The sequence below is a fragment of the Barbus barbus genome, assembly GCF_936440315.1.
Source record: "Barbus barbus genome assembly, chromosome: 11".
NCBI lineage: Eukaryota > Metazoa > Chordata > Actinopteri > Cypriniformes > Cyprinidae > Barbus > Barbus barbus.
This window is the reverse complement of record NC_136739.1, coordinates 5933726-5951502: the sequence shown is the minus strand read 5'-3', so window position 1 is coordinate 5951502 and position 17777 is coordinate 5933726. Positions and strand designations below refer to the sequence as shown.

The window sequence follows — 17777 nt, the reverse complement described above, 5'->3', positions numbered from 1 at the left end:
AACAGAAATTTAATGTTTAGAAATGTTTTGCACTGTAGAACTGAAATACGAGTATTTAAATTTTTGGAAAAAAATACTTTTTCGAACTCGTTCTAGGCTGTTTGTCTGATTTTAATAATCATATGTTTTTACAATGCTTTACGCAAACAACTTAGTATGGCAAAAAAAAATCTGATGATTGAAAAAATACTTTTCTGAAAGTTTTTTTTTGTAAAAGGAATGGTCACATGTGCCTGATTTCATCCAGGAAGGATGGGCTGATTTAGCATGTATGAATATCATCACTGTAGCTCATTCCTGATTGAAGAAATAAGCCATGTTGCAACCGTCCCCACGCCACTGGAAGGGTCGTGACTGCAACCCAACAAAAGGTCATTGATGCCATTTGCTTTAACACAAGCTGTAAACACTTCATTTGAGCATTAAAGGCATTTAATTAGCATTCTGCAGGTCATTTATACATCTGTAGATAGATTGTATTGTAAACTTGGTAGATTTTAGGAGCTCATTTTAGTCAATCTCTGCAAGACAGACTTTTCAGGATAGGAGATGGACTAAAAATGAGCTTCCAAAACTTACTGCCAGATTCTGGAAGATAAATTCTTCAAACTGTGGAACAAGAGGATGTGGTGCTGGTCTCTCAAACTATCTTTCCATAAAGCCTATAAAAAAACAGTCTTCATGTATGTTACAACACTTCAGCATGTTATTCTTATTAAGTGAGGATTTTTTGAGAACCTGACACCTTGTAATTCTGGAGACTCCAGGAAGGTTGCAGTTCTGGAAAATGATGGCACTGGAGACTAAATGGTTCCTGATGGTTTTACACAGAATTCTTCGCCTTAATTCTTAATTATTTTGCAGTTAACACGTGTCTTTTCTTCTCCACCTTTTTTTTTTTCTGACCGTGCTAACCCAATGATCATTTCGCTCCCCAATGTTCATGCCTTAACTTTGCAAATTCTATTATTGCATTAGTATTGGATCCTTCTCATGGGAATTTAATAATATTTGACTTTTAGTCTGAGTTAAATCTCATTTTATCAGTAAAAGAAAACCTACCTAATAATTCTGCACACCTGAATATAAGGAGTTTTTCACTTCCAGCATTCATGGACAATTATATATCACTTATAAATTATTAAATACAAAATCAATAGTAGTTATTAAGATTGATGTGGTTTGGAATTGGTCAAATGTTCTTGGAAAAAAAATATGACCAGTATATCAACTTGCCTAATAATTCTGCACGCGGTGTAATGACCTCAGTCTTGTTCAAATATTTATACACAACTACTTGGCTTTTTAAAAAAATTTTATTACTGTGCTGGCTGGAGTTTAACCATTAAAGAAGAGAAGAGGTTTGGACTTGCAGCTATTCTAACTTAACATGTAACAAATGCATAGAACCAGTTCAGCTGAAGAACTAGATCCACTGACAATATACTGTAGTTTTACATTTTGTACAAAAAAAAAAAATCTGTGAAAACTCTTATATATGTCACAATAACATTATTGTAAATATATTTGTCAAGTTGGCAAACTTGATTAAATATATTGCTGTCCTTTTAAAATTGACATAATTTTACAATATCTCTGTTAAATATATAGTATAATATGTCTAAACACATCATCATTTAGCGTAGTTGTATGATTAATTATTAAGCAAACCCTTATGTGTTAAACTGTAATAATTTTCTAAATTATGCTCACTTACACTCACCCACTTAATTCTTAATGTAAACGCTTGAGTGAATTATGTCATATTTTAATTTTTAACCAGGCAGGTTTGTGTTGGATAGTCTCTCTGACAACCAATGACCGCTCCAATTGCATTTGCGACAACAGCACAAATTTGTAAGTGTTTTAAATTATGTATTTGGATTGTGAATTTAATTCATTTCAAGTAGAAATACATTACATGGTACTGTTCTGACAGACTTTGCATTCTAGCTTTTGTTTCTTGCCTTTGGAACCAAATAGAATCCTTGTGTGAGTGAATAAAATGCCAAACAAGGCACAAGAGGTGAGTCATCTCTACAATATCATTATTAATCTTGCAGTTTTTTTCCCATTATATGTCCATGCATACTGTACTTTGTCCTTTAGGATGCGGTGATCAATATGAAATCTGTGCAGGAGATTGCGAAGCATTTAGGGTTTGAGTGGACTGTTCTAGCATTTGAACTGGGATTCACCAGAAATGAAGTCAGACAGTTTCATGCCACATCCAAAGAAAAGAGGGCTCAGGCTCAGAGAATGCTGGAGTCATGGTGTGTATTAATCCAATACACTATTAAATGTAATTTTTAAATTACTCTGAAAAAATGGTGCTATATAGCACTAAAAGTGGTTCTTTGGCTTGTAATCATAGGGGAACCACTTTTGGTGCTATATAGCACCAAATCTTGGTGCTTCAGTGGTTCTTCAGCGGTTCTTCACTGGTTCTTTGGCATGACTCAGGGGCTATATAGCACCGCTACCATATCAGCTCCTGTTAAGCTCCTGCGTGGTTCTTCAGCGGTTCTTTGGGGTGCTATATAGCACCACTGCCGTACAAAGAACCTGTTAAGCCCCTTAAAAGGTTCTTTATGAGCCAAATAACCACTGTTTGTGCTGTTTAGCACCATTTTTGTTGAAGAAATACAATGCAATATGGCACCTCTTATGGTTCTACATAGCACCATTTGACAAAGCTGCTGTATAGCACCTTTAAATATATGGTGCTATATAGCACCAAAAGTGGTTCCCCTATGATTACGAGCCAAGAACCACTTTTAGTGCTATATAGCACCATTTTTATTTAGAGTGTAGCCTTTATTTTACAAACCTTACACCTTTTTCTATGAGAGTTGTGTTGGTATTAATTGGTGGTAGCTCTGATGATGTGTTATTGATTGATAGGTATGAGCGTTCCTGGGACAAACTGAACAAAACCAAGCTTCTGCAGGACGGTCTTGAACGTGCTGGCCGTCGTGATCTGGCTGAGAGGCTGCGCTGCCTGCACTGGGGTCACCAGAAGCTCAGCCGCAGAGTCGAGCTGCCCTCTGCCTTCCCCTTCATCATTACTGTCCACAAGACCATAGACAACAAAGACGCCTTGAGCAGGATTAATGTGCTTAATCCCAGTTATAACTAAAACCATTTGGCAAAGAAAATGATGTGAGCTAAAAGTCTGATAGTGAAAATGCTGTTCTAAACTTATATTTTTATTAATTTTCATTAAAAATTGTATTGACTGTACACTTGTAGTTTACTTCAAATCTTAAAAATGTAAAAAAGTGCATTTCATATCATCTTTTTTTATTTAATTGTATTTAACATGTTAATTAAGTATCTGAATACATTACATTCAGTTCACACTGTTCACAAATATAAAGTATATTATTTCCATGATGTAAATTCATTATGTTAATTTTATCCGGTACGATCTGAGATTTATCCAAATTTTCAATGTGGCCTCAGACGTTTAGACCCCAGTGTACATAGAAGAATATTCAATAGTTTTAATATTCAATACATTTTTACACACCTCATGAAACCTTGTTACTATACTTATTCAATTACATGAATCAAATTCTATTTATTTTGTTGTTTCGATAATAAAAAGGTCATAATTGTGTCTTTCTTGTAAGCAGCTTTTGAATGTGTTCAGGCCAAACTGCAGTGCTGCTTTATTGGTGACCCTAATCCCCTTTGAAAAGCAGTTCAATCTACTTAAATAAACCATGACTATCCAGTCTGACAAAGAGTATTTTAAAATCTGATTATATTACTTTAATTACCTATAGTTTTATATTAAATGCATATTCTAATTAAAGTAATATAATTAAAATTAGAATATAAATTTAATATAAAATTATATATATCTGACTGAGCATTGCAGTGCTGGCAGCTGAGCAGACTTTGCGACCAATCAGCGCCGTCCGCTGCAGCTCAGAGGTAGCAAGCTAGAGTGAGACGCGCAACGTCGATTGCTCAAGATCAAAAACCGAGCGAAATGAAATTAAACGGGTTGGACATCACCGCCGCCGATCGTTTGCCCTGAAAACCATTCCGTAGAGTGAAAAAGCACCGCGTTTCATTCATGAAACATGTCTGCATTGTCAGGCAACAAAGAAGCGGTGCCTGCAGCTCACAGCTTGTTGTTTTCATGCCACTTTAGACCTTAGAGCTGAGTAATCTAACTGACAGGATTTAACATTAGTTGCATTCAGAGAAAACGGGTTGAGCATGGCTTCGGTGAACTGCTTCGCTGGTCCTGAGGAGCTTGAGGACACAAATCATGCTTTGAGTTTGATGAGAGAGCTGAAATTATTCTACGACTCGCATCTATTAGTCGACGTGAATATCGAAGTGGAGCTCGATCCGAATCAAAGCGTTTCCTCAGGAAAAGTTTTCCAGTGCAACCGAAATATACTGGCAGCAGCGAGCCCTTATTTTAAGAGCATGTTTACTGGAGGACTGCATGAGAGCACTCAGAGAAGCATCACCATTCATGATGTGGACGCCCATTCAATGGCTGTCATAATCGATTACTGCTACACTGGCAAAGTGACCATCACCGAAGGCAACGTGCAAAGGCTTTATGCAGCTGCCAACATGCTGCAGCTGGAGTATATCCGGCAAGCGTGTGCTAACTTCATGACAAGAAGGCTGGACCTTTCTAACTGTGCAGGGATTTTGAAGTTTGCCGACACTTTTGACAATCTGGAGTTGAAGAGCAAGGCTCAAGCGTTCATCGCGAAGAATTTCGTCCAGCTCAGTGCCAGCGTGCGAGAGCTTTGTGAGCTGGACCTGAAGCAGATTAAAGAGATCCTCACACTGGATTCTCTGGACGTGGACTGCGAACGCAAAGTGTGTTCGTTTGCAGTTCAGTGGATTGAGTATAATCCGCATGCGGATGCTGAAGATGCGCTGGAGGTCCTTAGATGCGTGCGATGGTCTTTATTTTCAGAGAAAGACAGGGTTTATCTAGAAAGCCTTAAATCTAAGCCTTTTATAAAGAAATATCTTTCGAAGGTCCTAGACGGGGCCGGCGATGAACTGAGTGCTATGATTTCAATGAGCGTACATGCTGCCAAACAAAGAATCGGCAAGAGTGCAAAAGAAATGGTGCTTTTCTTCGGACGGCCAAATGAGCCTTTCATGTGCTATGATCCCTTTACGGACGACATCTATTCTATGGCGTCCCCGGTCATTCACCTCACCAATCAGAACTTCAAACGCTCTCCTATGGAGATGTTTTTGGTCTGCACCACGCCAGAGAACAATCTGTATCTCGCCTCGCACCTGTCCAAGCACTTCTGGGTCTACAATCCTCTGTTAAATTGTTGGCAGGAGCTCGCGGAAAGACTTCTCGGAAGAGTGCACTCCTACATGGGCTACCTCAGTGGGCATCTGTACATTGTGGGAGGCAGAGATCCGGTATCGGATGCAAGACTCAAGGAAGTAGAATGCTACAGCATTCAGAGGAACCAATGGGGTTTTGTGGCCCCTTTGCCGCATTCTTTGGGAAAGATGCAGGTTGTGACGATAAACGAGCGGCTGTATGTGGTGAACAAGAGGAGGATGCTTAGCTACGAGCCGAAGAGAAACCTCTGGCTCCAGCGGGGCTCTCTGAAACGCAGTAAACTGCACAAAGCTTGTGTTTTTCAGGAGCAGATTATATGTTTGTGCGATATCCCCGTAGTTAAAGCCTATAACCCAGCTCGTGGAGAATGGAGGCGGATTGGAGACATTCCCATTGACAGCAGCGCTCTCAACTACCAAGTTGTGCAACACAACAGCAAACTGCTTCTTCTAACTATTGCAATAGTCCATCACAATAAGAACAGGCTTGTTATACATGAATACGATCCCACTCGAGACTCATGGAAAAATGTGGCCACCATGTTTGGATCATCCTTCGGATCCATAAGCCTCTCCACCCGGGTTTATACCGCGTGCTTGGGGTCCGGTCAGAATTTCATCTCAGAAGAGGATGATGACAGCGGCTCCAGCGCTGATTGGGACTTTGATGGACTGACTGATGCAGACTCGGACTCCGGCAGCTCAAGCTCATTTTCAGATGAAAATTGGTAGTCGATGCAGTTCTAAAGTGTCAAATGTGGAACTGAGCATAATAGAGCCAAATGTGACCCTGGAGCACAAAACCATTCATAAGTAGCACGGGTATATTTGAAGCGATAGCCAACAATACATCGTATGGGTCAAAATTATCGATTTTTGTTTTATGACAAAAATCATTAGTATATTAAGTAAAGATCATGTTCCATATTTTGTTAATTTCCTACCATAAATATATCAAAACTTAATTTTTTGATTAGTAATATGCATTGCTAAGAACTTCATTTGGACTTTTTTCTCAATATTTAGATTTTTTGCACCCTCCGATTCCAGATTTTCAAATAGTTGTACCAAATATCGGCCTTTCATAACAACCATATATCAGTGATTTATAAATCTCAATTAAAAAAAAGACCCTTAAGACTGGTTTTGTGGTCCAGGTTCCCAAATGTGAATATGCTGCAAAGTATTTTGAGATATAGGTGTTGAAAGTATTAGCCTCATGCCACAGCAGCCAGGGTAGGACCTACTTGAAATTCATGCTGTTATGAGTATTATTAAACAAATGCTTACCTTTATGATATATAGCCAGTGAATGATACCTTGTCTCAGGATTATAAATTGGTACGAAGAATTGTTAGTATTACGCTGAAGAAGTATTACGCTGGAATCTTGAACAGGGTACAATGGGGCTAACAGCCCCTCTTAAAGAAAATGTGTTTATTTCTGGTTTCAACGTGTATAATGATCAGAAAAAATATTTAATATTGATGGGAGAATTTAATTAATGTGAAAATACATGATAAATGAGGTTTCAAATATAAATACCTCACTGGTTGAGGTGATATGGGGCAAAATTTTAATACGCTTTCTGCTAACATTAAATGTACAAAATATACATCCTTGAGCAATCAGCCCTGTTGTACCCTAACCTCGTTTTACCTATTTTCTGTGTTTGTTGCTTATTTCCGTTGTTTCAATGTTATAGTCGTCTGTTAAATTATCACGTTTATGTAATCTAATTTAAAGGGTTGGTACTGTTAATAAAGTCCGTTTATACTTTATATAAATCCTTTTATTCACTACTTTTTCAGCCCTTTTTTTTAATGAGCAAATGTCACTGGAGTTCACGTTAAGATCTCGCTCTTATCCTCTCGCGATATTTCCCGAGTATCAGAGCTATGGCAATAGAAAACACAACGGGCAACAATGATTTCGCGACGATTTACACGAGAGACAGTCTGGCCAGTGACTCGTGTCAGGAATATGACAGTGCTCAGGCCAGGGTCTTTAAAATAATCGTCATTGGGGATTCAAATGTTGGAAAGACGTGTCTAACTTACCGGTTTTGCGGTGGTAAATTTCTCCAAAATCCCGAGGCAACAATCGGAGTAGATTTTAGAGAGAGAACCCTGCAACTTGATGGAGAAAACATAAAGGTAAGGAGAGTTTATTTCACAGATCTAGAAAGCTGTAAATATAATTTTGACCATGAATATTGAGTATTTCTATGGATGTACTGTGTGCATTGTTGACTGTTATCCGTACAGTGGTAGACAAACAACACTTGAAATATTTTAAATAGTAGTATTGTTTAAATAGAGCAGTATAACTATTGTTTACTTATATTAGAATAGTATTAATGTGTAGTCAGAATTTAAAAAAAAATATATTTGTGTGTATAATGGGACTTTGGACTCAAAACTGCTGAGATCTTTATGACAACAAGACCTGGTCTTAGTATAATTTAATATCTACAATGATGCAAATTGCTTTCTCTTCCTCAGTTGCAGATCTGGGACACAGCAGGACAGGAGCGCTTCAGGAAGAGTATGGTGGAGCATTACTACCGAAACGTCCATGCCATCATCTTTGTGTATGATGTGACCAGCCTGGCTTCATTTGAGAGTCTGCCGGAGTGGATTGAGGAGTGCAGCCGTCACTCAGTCCCTCCCATGGTTCCCCGCATCCTAGTTGGGAACAAATGTGACTTAAGAGGAGCAAGAGAGGTTTCCACGTTTTTAGCTCAGCGGCTGGCTGACAGCTACAACTTCCCACTTTTTGAGACGTCTGCAAGAGACCCTGCAGAAAAAGAGCACGTAGATGCCATTTTCCTCACGCTGGCCTACAGGCTGAAGAATCACAAGCCGCTGAGACTGAAACAGCCAAGTGAGAGCAGCTTCTTACAGCTCGCTGGAGGACAGGAGGAGAACACACCCTGTTTATGCTAATGCACTTTGGCTCATTCAGTTTCATGCAATCATTTAGGGTGACACTCTGTATGAAGTTAAGGCAGAAAGAGTGATTGTGGAGATATACAGTACAGTATATGTCTATAGGATTGTATTGGTGTATGTGCAGTTTACAAATTTCTTTGGAAGCAGACTGTGGAGTATTTTGAGGGTTTTGTTTAGTTAAACCACATATTATGCAGCAAGGGATGCCTACATGTCTTATTACCACATATTATTATTTAAGTGTTATTAACTCTCCAGAAACATGCTCCAGGAGAGCCTGTTATAACATTTTTAGTCTGTAATAACTTTGCATGTTGTTTCAATGTTATATTTAATGGTTATGCATATATCATGACAATTCCACAAAGGTTGCTGCTGTGAAACTTCTAAAGGCAATCTTGGGCATGTCTGACGTATCAGAAATGACACATTTGTATTTCTTTAGAAAGCATATATCTATACTGAACCAGACTGCATAACTAAAGCTATTAATCATGAACACCAGTGGGCGCCACTGTCAAAGCATTCAGAGCATCAAAAGCATTATGAGACAAGAGATTTAAAACAAGGGGAAAAAAACACACTCTTTATCATAAATGAGAGCACTTCTATCCCAACCTCAATGTGATGCATTTGTGAAACACAGTAATATGCAACACAGTGTTTTTGTGTCATCTTTTACAAGCAAATCAATGCATCAGTTAAGACTTCAACACATCTCAAAGGCTTGATTTCAATTATTTATTTTATTGACAACCCTTTTTTGTTGCCAATAGCATTAAAAACAGGGACTGTATTGCACTTTAAATTGAGATTGTATCATGTCTGATATGTGTCTCCATTATTCAGCATCATGTATAATTTGTCGTACTTGAGAGAAAAATGTCATTGTGTAAATAGTTTGCAGTGACACTCAGATGTGTTTGGAAGTGAATATGAAAATAAAATGTGCAAAGAAACAAAATATTTTGATATATTGCATATAACAGTTGTGATCAATCTTTATCAAAGATGAATTTAAAAGATTTTAAATATAAAAAGGGCTCCCACACTAATGGGAAAAAAAGGGAAATATCAGGAAAATCTTTAAATTAAAAATCATGGAAATTTCTGAAGTGACAATATATTTTTCGAGTTATGCTGAGAACATAACTCTTTGCAAATTCAATCTTCGCAAAAGTTTATTTATTTTTTTTTTTATCCAAAATTAAATCCTAATCCCAAAAAAAGAAAAAATACAACCCACTGGGAACTGGAAAAGTCTTGGAAATTCAATCATTAACATATATATATATATATTTTTGACAGCAACATTCAGCAAATCCTTGTGAACATTTTATTTTGTGAACCGAACAGATCTCACCCTCTCAGACAACAAGTGTTATTTTTGACACCTTCCATGTGCACTTAAAGTCAGCAGGCAAGTGCAGTTGCAAACACATCTTGTTTTACCATGAGTCTACCTGTTAACTCCAACACCAGAGGTGTGAAGAATTATTTTCCAAGTGATAAATCCCACAGCCCCACTAAAAATAACAAAAAGCAGGATTTAACTGTTTATGATTAAGCAGTAAGGCCTCAAAAGTATTGTTTGTCCTTATGAAATTGCTTGTGCACCGGAAAGTACTGAAGCTTCTGAAATCAATAAATCTTTCATGCATGTAAACACACCTGACCAATAAAATGGTTCTATATCTTAATCTAATCTAAATGCCATGAATTAATAACTTGAGTGCACATACGTTTAGTCACCACCAGATGTCTGCAGAAACTTAACTTGGACCAGATTAGTTTTGTGAATAATAGTAACAGGAATGGCAATGATTAGCCTTGACACAGAAAATATGAATACTTTGAATTTAACGCCAAAATAAAAATAAAACAGAAAAATGTGGATAATATACACATAATGCATTTGTTTTACATCAAATTATGTTGTTACATCTAAACAGTCATCCTAACCTTTGGTCCTTTAATCCTACACTGTAAAAGCTAACTTAAGGCAACAACTTATTTTTGTAGGAGATTCTCAACTTTTTGTTGCATAAACTTCAAACAACAAGTTGAGAAAACTCACAAATCTGCTGAAGCTGGTTGCCTCAACTTTTTTTTTTTTTTACAGTGTGTATGTGACTTTACTCTTTATAAGTAATTGCATTTATTGATAAAAAACATATGTATATTCAAAATATGAAACTATTTGGTGAAGCACCAAGTACTTCTGGAATATTTATTATCGCATGTCTATCTTACATTGAAAATACATTATTACATTATTCTGCCCGTTTTGTTTTTGGCCAAATTACATTGGTAAAAATTACCATTCCACATCAACTTACAAAACAAAGCATGAAGAATTAAAATGTTTAATAATAATTGTTAATAAATAATTAATAAAAAATAATAATTGAGCCACATGTCAAGCCAAGAACCCAAAACCAAAGGGCTTTTTGAACTGTAATGCATCTTTAAATATTTTCATGCTGCATTGCATTACACACAGTTAGCCATTTTTCCTGTAACATTATTACTGTATTGCAGGCAAAACATTGCAACAAGTGAAGTCATCGCAAAAGGTTGACCATGATGGAGTTATGGTTAAAAATAAAGTAGTACTGATGTCGCATATGTGCCATAGTAGCTGTTTACAAACACATAGTTCAGGGAGGAATGACGCCAGTCTTAGTAACTCACGCGGAGGGCTAAAACGAGTGCGCACGATGCGTTTCCCTCGTCCAACACGCCTCCCTCAGTCACCGCCCTCTCCCAGACCCGGGCGATATTTAAAACAACCCCAAGTAGCTCAGACACCACAGAGGAGATTGGTCTAATATCGGATACTTGCGAGTTTAACACACAAGGAGTACAGAAGATGAAGTCTCCACAGAGCAAATGTAAGTCAAAGATTTAATAATACTTCATGACTCCTTCAGTGAAACCCTGCATGCTTGTTACTCTGAGGCGATACGTTGTCGCACTTATTCTGTTTATGCAAGTTTGCAACAAATCTATTGCTTTGCGTTTTCCAGCGTTTCTTGAGGAGGATGACGATCTCAACGCCGTGTTGTGTGAATTTGACGCGGTCATTGATGATTTCACGTCCCCCGTGGAGAAGCGACACTTCAGATATGATGAACACTTGAAAACCATGAAGAGACGGAGCAGCGCGAGCGTCAGCGACAGCGGCATCAGCGACTCTGAGAGTGAGTATGCAGGAGAAAGTTGCTTTTAGTGTTCCAGAAGAATGATAGAAGCGCCCTGAAGCCTTTATCTCTGCGTCACGACTAAAACCCTCAGCCTCAGAAGCTACAGTCCATAATCTTATCTAATCTAATCTGAGCCCATGCACACTCAAGCACAAAGAACAGCTGGGTTCCACTAAACGTCTTTTAAAAGACCTTGAAACTTATGAAAACCTTGACATTTCTGATAGACTATCACTAGTCAGCTTAAGAGCTGTTTGGAGATTGTGAAGCAGAAGGGAGTTCAGTCAGACCCTGCCAAACACCCAGAGTCAGTCTGGATCTGAGCACAGCATGAAGGTTTAAACTCCAGCCAATGACAAAGAACCAGTGCCTTGTGGAGACTTCAGGGTATCAATTTCAAGTTAAACACTGACTTTTTTCTTAGCCCCGAATCCCATTATATCCAAACCGTCTTGTGTGTTGAAGTGCTGATGGAATATATCCAGAATCTGAGGATGGATTGCATCATGAATGGATATATGGGAGCGTTCTGTATGATTGCTTATGAGTGCGTAGAAATGTTCCTTTTCACTTTTGCTCTAGAGGTGTTCTTGTGTTTAATGGTTGAGCAACAAGTGATCTCTTTACCCCACCCTTTTCCTTCTGGAACAAACAGGGAATGTTATTGCATAATAAACCTTCCGCTGGTGCAGTCATGGCATTATGTGCCCAGCAGTCGCCCTCATGGATCTGCAACTGCATTTTGGATCCAATCAAGCCTGATGCCATTTTGACACACGTGCCATTGATCTGGATCAGTGGCTTCAGTTTTGCTTCAGGACTTTATACTGGATAAAACATCAGGGATGCATTTTCTCCTGCCTTTTAAAAGATGCTAAGCATATCCTTGATAAACAGAGACAACACTTTTACATACTTTTAAAAAGAGTATTTATTACATAAATAATAGAGTATACTTAAGTGTGAACTGAATTTAATGTTTTCAGACACTCAGATGCATGTTAATTGCAATTAAATTAATTAAATTTATATTTAATGCAGTTAGTTGAATATATTTAAAATTACACATGCAGTGAAGTTACTAAAATATCTAAACTTTTAATATTGAATAACACTACCGTTAAAATTATAATAAAGTATGTTGCATGCTTTAATATGTTAGTCAACACGTCAAAATAAATGTACTTATTTGTAGTGTAACATGGCACAAGATTAATAAAAACTAATGATTACAAGGGAACTTTAAAACTTTCAAATTTGACGTTATTACAAAGTGCACTTTTAAAAAGTGTACCTAAGTGTGTTTAGAAATATGTACTCTTACACTTAAGTGCACTTTAATTTAATTAGTATTTTATTATCTGCAAGTACAATATTTTAAAATATATATATATAAAATACTTTAATATGTGCACATTCAGCACAATTAAGCACATTTAATTAATTAATCTAATTGTGCATAAATATATGATTATTTGGCTGATTTTAGGGTTTAAAAGCACTAATGTAGATGATGCAGTCAGTGTCAGCTGAGAGGATACTTGCACGTTTCACCAGCTGATGTCCCTGAAGCCCCCAGGCGAGAGGATCTAATGGCTGAGGCGGTGGGAAAAGTTGAGCTTCCGTGTAAAAGCACGCCTGCTCGGCAGGGCTAAGAATGTGTAAACAAAGTTTTTTAAGATTGTGGCGTACTGGGTCAGATCTTTGGCTTTAAATGAACCTGCTCGAGGGTGGGTCGCGGTTGAACCTGCTTTGAAAGAGTGCTCGTGTGAGAGAGGCTGCTATTAGAGGAGTATGCATTGATTACAAACTCAACCCGCTCTACTAGCACAGATTAACCCCCAACACCCCCTTCCCCCTCCGGTTATGGGTCACTGCACATGTTTGGCAAGCCTGTGTAGTAGAGAGCAGTGCTGCTCCACTGCTTTTACATTAGGAATTAAATGGTGACTCAACACAAGCGAATGCTATAGACTTTCAGACTAGAGTTTTTCCAGTTGCCCCTTGAGTTTGAATGGTTTCATGCTCTTGGCAAGGAAAAGTGAGTAACACTGTATTTTAAGGTGTCCTTGTTACACGTTTTTTTGCACAATTACATGCAAGTAACCCTAACCATATAGTAAGTATATGTAGTTAATTAAAATTACTGTGTTTAAATCTATAATCACACTGTAACAAGGACACCTTAAGATAAAGTCTAGCTGAAAAGTGTACAAATGTTGCACGTGAAATTGTATTTTATGTAGTTTGAGTCAAACTTTCTTTTACCTTACATCATTTAGTTCATGTTTTTTGTGGATATGGCATGTTACACAAACTGACGTGTGACGTTTAAACGCCACATTTAAATTTGCAACAAAATACGGTTGAGTTTTCTATCCTAAAGGCCCGTTCACACCAAGAACGAAAACTATAAATATAACCTGATTATAATAAGCTTGTGCTGCAGTTTTGCCATCTGTGGTTTTAAAAAGTCAGGTGGATTCTGATTGGCTGTCATTGTTTTTATCGGAACAAAAATCATTCTAACAGTGATTCCAATGATATCGTTACACTCATTGTTTTTGTTGGTGTGGATTTCCCTATTCGCATAGAATTTGAATGATTATTAAAACTATTGTTACAGTTGTCATTATAGTTATCATCCTTGATGTGAATGGGCCTTGATTCTGCACAATTATATGTTCGGCTGTATTGTATTTGAATTACAACATTGCTTTTTCCTTGCTCTCTGTGTCTATCACTATAGATTGTGACAGATTTCGGGGGTTGTTACCCACCTGTTGTGGAGGTGTCAAATACAGGAAGTTCCTGTGCACATACAGGAAGTGTTGGTTTTACTTTTCTGACTTCCTCTGTCTCTTTCTTTCCTTCTGTAACAGGTGCAGAGTCCTTGAACAGAAACAGTTTCAGCTTCAGTGATGAGAAGCTCAACTCTCCCAGCGTCTTCTCCCCCTCATCAAACAGTCCCTTGGTCACATCTCCTAAACGTGAGTTAAAATTATGTTTCTTTTTTTACATATTTAATGCTAATTAGTCGGTTTTAGGTTTATTTGCTGTACTATGTTGATCAACTGTATATTGTCTTCTTCAGCTAAACTCGGAGACACTAAAGAGCTGGAGGACTTCATTGCTGATCTTGACAGAACATTAGCAAGTAAGTTCTGAATGATGTGAATTTTAAAGACAAAAATGACTTTGTTTTGGGGTGAAATGTTGGGTTGTTTAAAAAACATGCATTAAATCATGCTGCAGTTTATTTTTTTCTGTTGATGGCAATAGGGCTGAATGGTATAACAGTGCGTAACTGGTAGAACTATGTCAGGTTGTAGAGATTCTGTTTTACCATTTACAGGTATATTTTGAGTGGGCTTTACATGATGTAAGTGTCAAAACATCCCAAACAAGTTGAGATAAGGACAAACTTATTGATGGATGCTTTTACAATTTACGTCTATTGTTTTTTTAAGACCACATAATCAAATGAAATGGAGTATCTTTAAAGGTGGGGTGTGTAATAAAAAAAAAACCCGCTTTAGAAAACTGACTCGGGGCCGAGTACCAAAACAAACGTGTAGCCGATCAGCAGTAAGGGGTGTGTCTACTCATGATGTGGAGGAGAGAGCGTTCAGTGAACAGACGAGCTGAGCAACAGAAAGATAGAGATGGCGGATAAAAAACAAAAGAGGAAAACGTCTGCAGAACGATAAGGCAAGAAGTAGGACCCGTGTAAATATCGGATCAGCTTTCCAGCGCTGGAGAGAACTCAAGGAGCGGAAGGTCTGCGATTGGACGCCGAGGTTGCTTTGGTTTTTTTTCGATAGGTTAGTAACACCATGTCTACACCAGACGTGCCGCGCCGCAACAACTAAAGTCTGCCTACACTAGACGCGATAAAGCGACCGTTGAAAATCATTTGAAATTCGTGTCAGCACGTCATAGACTAAATGTTGGGGATTTGTCGTGTCGAACCGCGCAGCATCCAGTGTAGACGGCATCACTGATTATAATGACTTCTATAGTATTTTGTCGTATTTTAGACACGGTGTAACATTGGTTTTGCTTTGCTTCACAGAACTAATCATTGCCTGGGTTGCGTAGGCTACGTATGTGTGGGGCGGAGCTATCAAAATAGGGGCGAGACCCTTTTGGGGTAGGGGCGTGTTTGTTTTGGTGATTTCAAATATCAGCATTGGCTTCCAGAAATCACTTACCCCACCTTTAATGTACTGTATATAATACAGTTTAATATATAATATGTAAAATAAAAGGGAAATATAAAGTTATTTAATAATAATATATTATTTTCAACATTGATAATAATAAGAAATGTTTCTTGAGCAGCAAATCAGCATATTAGAATTATTTCTGAAGGATCTTGTGACACTGAAGACTGGAGTAATGATGCTGAAAATTCAGTTTTGCATCACAGGAATAAATTACATTTTAAAATATTTTCCACACTATTACTTTATTTGTATTCTTTATCAAATAAATGCAGCCTTGGTGATAAGAAAAAAAAACAAAAAAACATTTGAATGGTAGCCTAGTTATTACAATATATTCAAAAAGAAAGTACATTTAGAATTTTATTTGATAAAAATAGATTAAATCAAATAAATGCAGCATTCGTAAGCATAAGAGACTAGATTATGATTTTTTTTTTTCATACCATCCACTCCTTTTATCAACCATCAGATAAAGGGATCATGGGAAGAAACAAGACACTCTTGTATCAACAGGAGTTTTTAATCTCTTATTGAAAGATTGAGGTCATGCTAGTCATAGTGTCAGTCATGCACACACACACACACACACTCCTACACTCTTCCTCTGTGATGTATTAACACAGTTAAGTTGATTTGCTTTGGCACTCCTTCTGTCTAGAGTGCTGTAACTTGCCTCAGAGAGACAGAAGAATGCATGTAAACCTGCAATGCACTGTAAATATAGCCAGAGGGGGATTGCCTCTGATATTACCTGACACAGAGAAAGCAGTCATATTATGCGTATTGTACAGTTGTTTTTGCTTCAAAACAGTTATAAGTCCTTTTTATGACAGCTTTCCTCCCTCTCACTGACCCTTAGAATTTTATGTCCAGTTCTTCTGCTTGTGTCTTGAGTACATACATTAATTCAGACACCTTTAAATGTTTCCCAATAGTGTCATGCAAGCTATTAAATGCTCTTCTGTTTATGCAGCTAATGAAAGACTTGCTAATAGGGCTGCAGTGATTATTGCAGGGGTGTCTATAAAAAGAGGACCTGCTTACACCCTGAGAATAACCCTGACACCCGAGGACATGAAAATGTACTAAGTATGTTCTCGGCTTGACTGTGTTTCTTCCTCCAGGCATGTGAGTTAGAGACGGGGTGACTGGGGCCCACCAACATTGTTGCTCCGCTGGGGGACGACAGCCAGACCGCACCTGATAAACCTGAACTACTGTGAAGATGGAGAAGACATGGTCAGGGTTTCGCATGCTGAAAGATGAAGTTCACGAAGACTTTGTGTATACTTGCACCCATACAAACACACTCAAATACAAATGCATAAAAAATACACTTTTGACAGGAATGGCTGTGCTCTCTGAAAAACTTGAGCTGTAAGATTATTTAAATATCTTTTTATAGAAATATATTTTTAATTTTATAGAGTTGGTTATTGTAAATTTATCTGTAATACCATTTTGTGAATGTATATTTTTGTATTTCATGTAAATATTGTTTCAGACTCTCACCTTGCTATAAGCCTTTTCTGTCACATTGGAATTAACGTAATTCTTAATTCATTAGAAAAACTGGAAAAGCAATAATAAAGTGTATTTAATACAACTAATGTCTTCTAAGAGATTAAAATTGACAGATTTCAAGATGTGTCATGGCATTATTTCATTGTGTGTCTGGTTGCATCAGAAGCTTAATGCTCGTTTCTGCAGTATTTTCACTCTCAGTGTGGACAGAAGATTTACTGTTGGACACTAAGAGTACATTGCTAATTAATTCAGGGCTGTGGGTCAGTCAGCTAAAGGTCTTGAGCAGTCTGTGAATGATTGACCTCACAGCAGGGGCTTGAGACCGTGAGCAGTTGCTCTGCAGAAAATGTGACACCTGGTCACCTCCTCAGCACTTTGTGTCCAAATCTGTGTCTGGATCCTGCCACAGTAATCGTCTGCCTGCTCTGCTCTGTCACCGTACATTTTGAATGTGATAATTCAACCAGAAGAAATCCTGATTGTTGATTCATTATTTGATTGGACTTCCA

General features: G+C 37.7%; 4 protein-coding genes across 4 annotated transcripts; all 4 read left to right on the top strand.

The window, feature by feature from the left end:
- Positions 1-2005: 2005 nt before the first annotated feature.
- LOC306877483 (uncharacterized protein) lies at positions 2006-3139 on the top strand (the record flags this gene model as incomplete). The annotated part of the gene is made up of 3 exons (XM_079429253.1): positions 2006-2026; positions 2110-2273; positions 2905-3139. 3 exons carry the CDS (start codon positions 2006-2008, stop codon positions 3137-3139), a joined length of 420 nt encoding a protein of 139 aa, XP_079285379.1.
- Positions 3140-4233: 1094 nt separating this feature from the next.
- On the top strand, positions 4234-7126 carry LOC306877249 (kelch repeat and BTB domain-containing protein 7-like; the record flags this gene model as incomplete). Its single annotated transcript, XM_079428894.1, has 1 exon — positions 4234-7126. One exon carries the CDS (start codon positions 4234-4236, stop codon positions 6082-6084), a length of 1851 nt encoding a protein of 616 aa, XP_079285020.1. The 3' UTR covers positions 6085-7126.
- A 105-nt stretch (positions 7127-7231) lies between these two features.
- Positions 7232-9288, top strand: LOC306877012 (ras-related protein Rab-33B-like). The gene is made up of 2 exons (XM_079428525.1): positions 7232-7508; positions 7857-9288. The coding sequence occupies exons 1-2, from the start codon at positions 7251-7253 to the stop codon at positions 8298-8300; spliced, it is 702 nt and encodes a 233-aa protein (XP_079284651.1). The 5' UTR covers positions 7232-7250; the 3' UTR covers positions 8301-9288.
- Positions 9289-11080: 1792 nt separating this feature from the next.
- LOC306876822 (regulator of cell cycle RGCC-like) lies at positions 11081-17397 on the top strand. Its single transcript, XM_079428244.1, has 5 exons — positions 11081-11200; positions 11336-11509; positions 14395-14502; positions 14607-14669; positions 16866-17397. Exons 1-5 carry the CDS (start codon positions 11179-11181, stop codon positions 16871-16873), a joined length of 375 nt encoding a protein of 124 aa, XP_079284370.1. The 5' UTR covers positions 11081-11178; the 3' UTR covers positions 16874-17397.
- The last annotated feature ends 380 nt before the right edge of the window (positions 17398-17777 follow it).